This window comes from Rhincodon typus, chromosome 2 (genome assembly GCF_021869965.1).
Source record: "Rhincodon typus isolate 14 chromosome 2, sRhiTyp1.1, whole genome shotgun sequence".
Taxonomy (NCBI): domain Eukaryota; kingdom Metazoa; phylum Chordata; class Chondrichthyes; order Orectolobiformes; family Rhincodontidae; genus Rhincodon; species Rhincodon typus.
This window is the reverse complement of record NC_063333.1, coordinates 106414139-106418618: the sequence shown is the minus strand read 5'-3', so window position 1 is coordinate 106418618 and position 4480 is coordinate 106414139. Positions and strand designations below refer to the sequence as shown.

General features: G+C 43.7%; 1 protein-coding gene across 1 annotated transcript in view; it reads right to left on the bottom strand.

Annotated features, from left to right (window-relative positions):
- The window catches only part of LOC109920816 (lysophosphatidylcholine acyltransferase 1), a 134079-nt gene extending 130116 nt beyond the window's left edge, over window positions 1–3963 (bottom strand). Inside the window, exon 1 of the mRNA XM_048608659.1 lies at window positions 3660–3963. Within this exon, the coding sequence (XP_048464616.1) occupies window positions 3660–3806 (147 nt within the window). The 5' untranslated portion in view covers window positions 3807–3963. The remainder of the gene's footprint in view (window positions 1–3659) is intronic.
- Window positions 3964–4480: the final 517 nt, after the last annotated feature.

Below are 4480 nucleotides of genomic sequence, written 5' to 3'. Positions count from 1 at the left end.
CCCTTCCTCAGAACTGTTCTGAGGAAGGGTCACCGGACCTGAAACATTGACTCTATTTTCTCCTTCACAGATGCTGCCAGACCTGCTGAGCTTTTCCAGCAGCTTTGTTTTTGTTTCCACCCTTAGATTTGTCAGGGTAAAGGGTCACAGACCTGAAACATTAAACATTTGTCTTCATAGATATTACAGAGTACTCAACCAGAACATCTGTAATACTTGCTGTTTTGAGTTAATTATGGCACTGAATGATTGCTTATGCTTGCTGCAACTGTTAGCATTTTATTATCAACGTTATTTTCTCATATAAAAGCCAGTGGCCTGATAAAGCTATATCTAGTTCAGATGGTTGGTACTTTTTCCTGTGTAAAGTACCTGAATATAACAAAGAAAAGTACTGTATTATACTTTTATAGTGAATGCAATATTCATAAATTTCAACTCTATTAGGATAGGGAAAAAGTTATCATGTTTCTTCCCTAATGCAGTGTTCAGTTGCGATAGTGTAAAGTGAAGGAGGTCATCTCAGATTACAAAGAGATCTTGATCTATTAGGTCAATGGGCTGAGGAATGGCAGATCGAGTTTAACTTGGATAAATGCAAGGTACTGCATTCTGATAAAACAAACATGGGTAGGACTTAAACAATCAGAAGTAAGGCCTTGGATAGTCAGATGTATTGCACAGAAACAGACCTTTTGGTCCAACTCACCCATGCCAACCAGATATCCTAATTAAATCTAGTCTCATTTTCCAGCATTTGGCCCATATCCCTCTAAACCCTTCCTATTCACATACTCATCCAGATGCCTTTCAAATAATAATTGCACCAGCCTCCACCACTTCCTCTGGCAGCTCATTCCATACATGCACCACCCTCTGCATGAAACAAGTTGCCCCTCAGATCCCTTTTAAATCTTTCCCCTCTCACCTTAAACCTACGCCCTCTAGTTTTGGACTCCCCAACCCCACGGAAAAGACTTGTCTATTTACCCTATCCATGCCCCTTATGATTTTATAAACCTCTCTAAGGTCACCCGTCAGCCTCTGACAATCCAGGGAAAATAGCCCCAGCCTATTCAGTCTTTCCCCAATAGCTCAAATTCTCAAACCCTGGGAGACCTAGGAGTTCAGGTACATAATTCTTTGAAGTTTGCATCACATATAGATAGGCTGGTTAAGAACACATTTAGCACACTTGACTTCATTGCTCAGATCTTTGAGTATAGGAATTCGGACGTTATGTTGAGGTTTGTACAAGATGTTGGTGGGGCCTCTTCTGGAGTACTGTGCATAGGTCTGATCACCCTGTTATGGGAAGGATATTATTAAATTGGAGAGGGCTCAGAAAAGACTTACCAGGAATGGAGGGTTTGAGTTATAAAAAGAGGCACGAGAGCACAGGAGGTTGAGAGGTGACCTGTAGAGGTTTTATAAAACCATGAAGGGTATAGATAAGGTGAATGGCAGGTGTCTTTTCCCTAGCATGGGGGATTTAAGGCTGGGGGACATATTTTTAAGGCGAGAGGAGAAAGATTCTAAAAAAGGACGAGGGGAATTTTTTTTTAAACCTGGTGCTTCTGGTGTAGAATAAACTTTCAGAAGAAGTGGTGGATGCGTGTACAGTTACAACAATTAAATGTCATGTATAAAAGTACATGAATAAGAAATGTTTGGAGGAATACGGGCCAAATCCAAGCAGGCAGGATTAGTTTAGTTTGGGATTATGGTCAGCATGGACTGGTTCAAGCAAAGAGTCTGTTTCTGTGCTGTATGACTCTGTGCTGCAGAGTTCTGCATTCAATGGCCCACTTAACATGTTCCTTATCTTAAGCAATGCCTTCAAATTTCAGAGCTACCTACCTACAATGTTCCAAGGCTCACACCTACAACAGAGAACTCAAGAAAAATGCTAAGAGGTTGGTCAAACAATTTATTTTGTCAAATTGTTAGCAAACAATTGTTATGCATTATGTAAAGAACTGCAGATGCTGGGAATCTGAATTAAAAACCGGAATTGCTGGAGAAATTCAGTAGATGTACAACATCTGTGGCGAAAAAGCAAAGTTACCATTTCAAGTCCACTGACCCTTCTTCAGAATGGATTTATAACTGGAGGGTAGTACATATGCTGAAATGTTTCGGGGAGGGGGGGGGGTGGGGGGACGGGGGGAGAAGAAAGAGGTGCAGCAAAGAGAGGAGTGAGCAGATAGTTGGAGTTGGAATCCAGAGAGACACAGAGACAGACAGACAGACAGACAGACAGACAGACATGCACAGCAGATGAAAATATTTCAGCCACTTATAGATACACACAGTTTTCCGAAGAATCATTAACTGTTACCCTCTCCGCAGATGCTGCCAGACCTGTATATTGCCAGCAATTTTAGTTTTTATTTCAGACTCCCAATATCTATAGTTCATATACGTTTACAATGTCACTTTACATTTTACAAGATTGTACAGGCATCAGTGAGACAGGCAGCATCTCTAGGAGTGCTGATGCACCAGTTGCAACTCCCCAAGGCCCACAGAACCACCACACACAGCTGAACCAGTAACAACATACTGGCAGTCAAATTATACCCCATGAGAACATTATCATTGTTCATAATGTTTCTCCTATTACTCTTAAAAACAGCGTGCTTCACAAACAAACAGATTACTCTTGTTTAGGTTGTTAACTATGATCTCTAGTCCCAGTTTAGCTTTCAGGAACACATGATAGCATATGAAGCAAGGAAATTTAATCTACAAGTAGCCTACAGATTTCATTCCGTAGAGAAATACAACAACAAAACCACAAATGATAGTTACAAGCTAGCCTGAATCGCAAAAGGTAAATCATTTACATTGGACTACAGTATCAGTTGTAAGCCCAACATTCACAACTTTCAAATACTCGGCGTATTACGCATTCAAACTTCGTGGAGCCTAGTCGTAAATGGCGTCGCTGTGATCTGGTGCTACAAGTAACAGGAAGCTAAACATTATGCATATTAGTTTCCTAGGGGGACGGAATTTACAACTGAGAGCTTCCTTAAGGAAACGAGCAGTTAAGACTCACGTACAACAAGACGCGGAACGGATGTACTGCAGCTGCTTTTAATTTTCTACACAGATTTTGAAAAGTTCGTAGTATTTACAGTTCATCATAGCACTAACAATCCTATCTAGTTATTTCCTTAGCCTAGGGTAGACAAAAAAAATGCCCTCTACGTTAGAAATTTCTTCCTATTGTCTCAATATGTAGCGAAAAATAGAAGGTACAAATCACAATCAAAAACTAATCTCTCAAAAAGACAACACTTCCCGCGTCTGCAGCGAGGATGGAACCAAATTGCGAAGCTGAATTAACGTCGGATGTTAAGATGTTGCTTTCCCATCACTTGTAGATTTATCTTCTCCATCAATTTGTGGCGCTGTCACTGTGAGGGCCTCAATGAGATTGAACGCGGAGCTAGCTCTGTAGCAAGGGCTCGGCGCAGAGCAGCTCAGCGATCCCCTTCACCCCACCGCCCCACCCACCCAATCATCTGCCTCCCTCACATTCCCCATCAACCCCAATCACCTCATCTAACCTAATCTTATCCCCGCTCTCTCCTCTCACTCACTGTCTCCCCACTCCACCTCTGCCTCCCCTCCCGGCCCACTCTCCTCACCTGCACCTTCTGCAGCACCGAGAAGCGGATATCATGTACAAAGGGATTCCTGACCGGCGGCAGCCGAGCTCGTTCCTCCTCCTCTTCCTCATTCCCACCAGCGCTGTTTACTTTCGCTAAGCAGCGTCCTCTCTTCAACAACCTCATATTCCGCAGGGAGCTGCCAGGCCACTCAAAGAACAGAATGAAAGCACCGGAAAGTCCACACCGCTCTCAGCCGTGTCGCAGTAGCCGTCCCCCTCTGTGTAATCCGCGCAGGCGCCCCGCCCCGCCAGCAGGCGGTGATTCCCCCAGCGCGCACTCGTGCCAGAGCTGGAGCGCGCACTAAATCATACGGCTCGTGCAGGTACCGTGGAGGATGCATGAATGAAACGAAATAGAAATACATTTTCTGAGCCCATAGAGAAAGAGAGATACTGTACATCATCGGGAGATCCTCTACTCCTTCTTCTTAGGCAGTCTGTCAGGACCTTGGGTGTTTTCTTCCACTTGTGCGTCCTGAGGTGAGTTAAGAGTCCAATGTTGTAGTTGCACGGCCCATCACAGCTGGGGCAGGTGATATTCGATGTGAGTGGATTGCTCAAGTTCTTACATGCATCTTCCATTTGTGCTTGGTTCCCTCTGGGCCCACTGGAGACGCTCAAAATGAATTACATGTCCGATGATGCTTCTACTCCATTTTGGTGGTCTTGGGCAAGATGTACCCTTGAAACATACCCTTGCATGTTTTCAAGGAGGCTTTGATGATGTCTTTAAGTGTTTCCTCTGTCTTTCTGATAACCATTCGTCTTGTCATAGCTCAGCGAGGAAAGCTTAGTTTG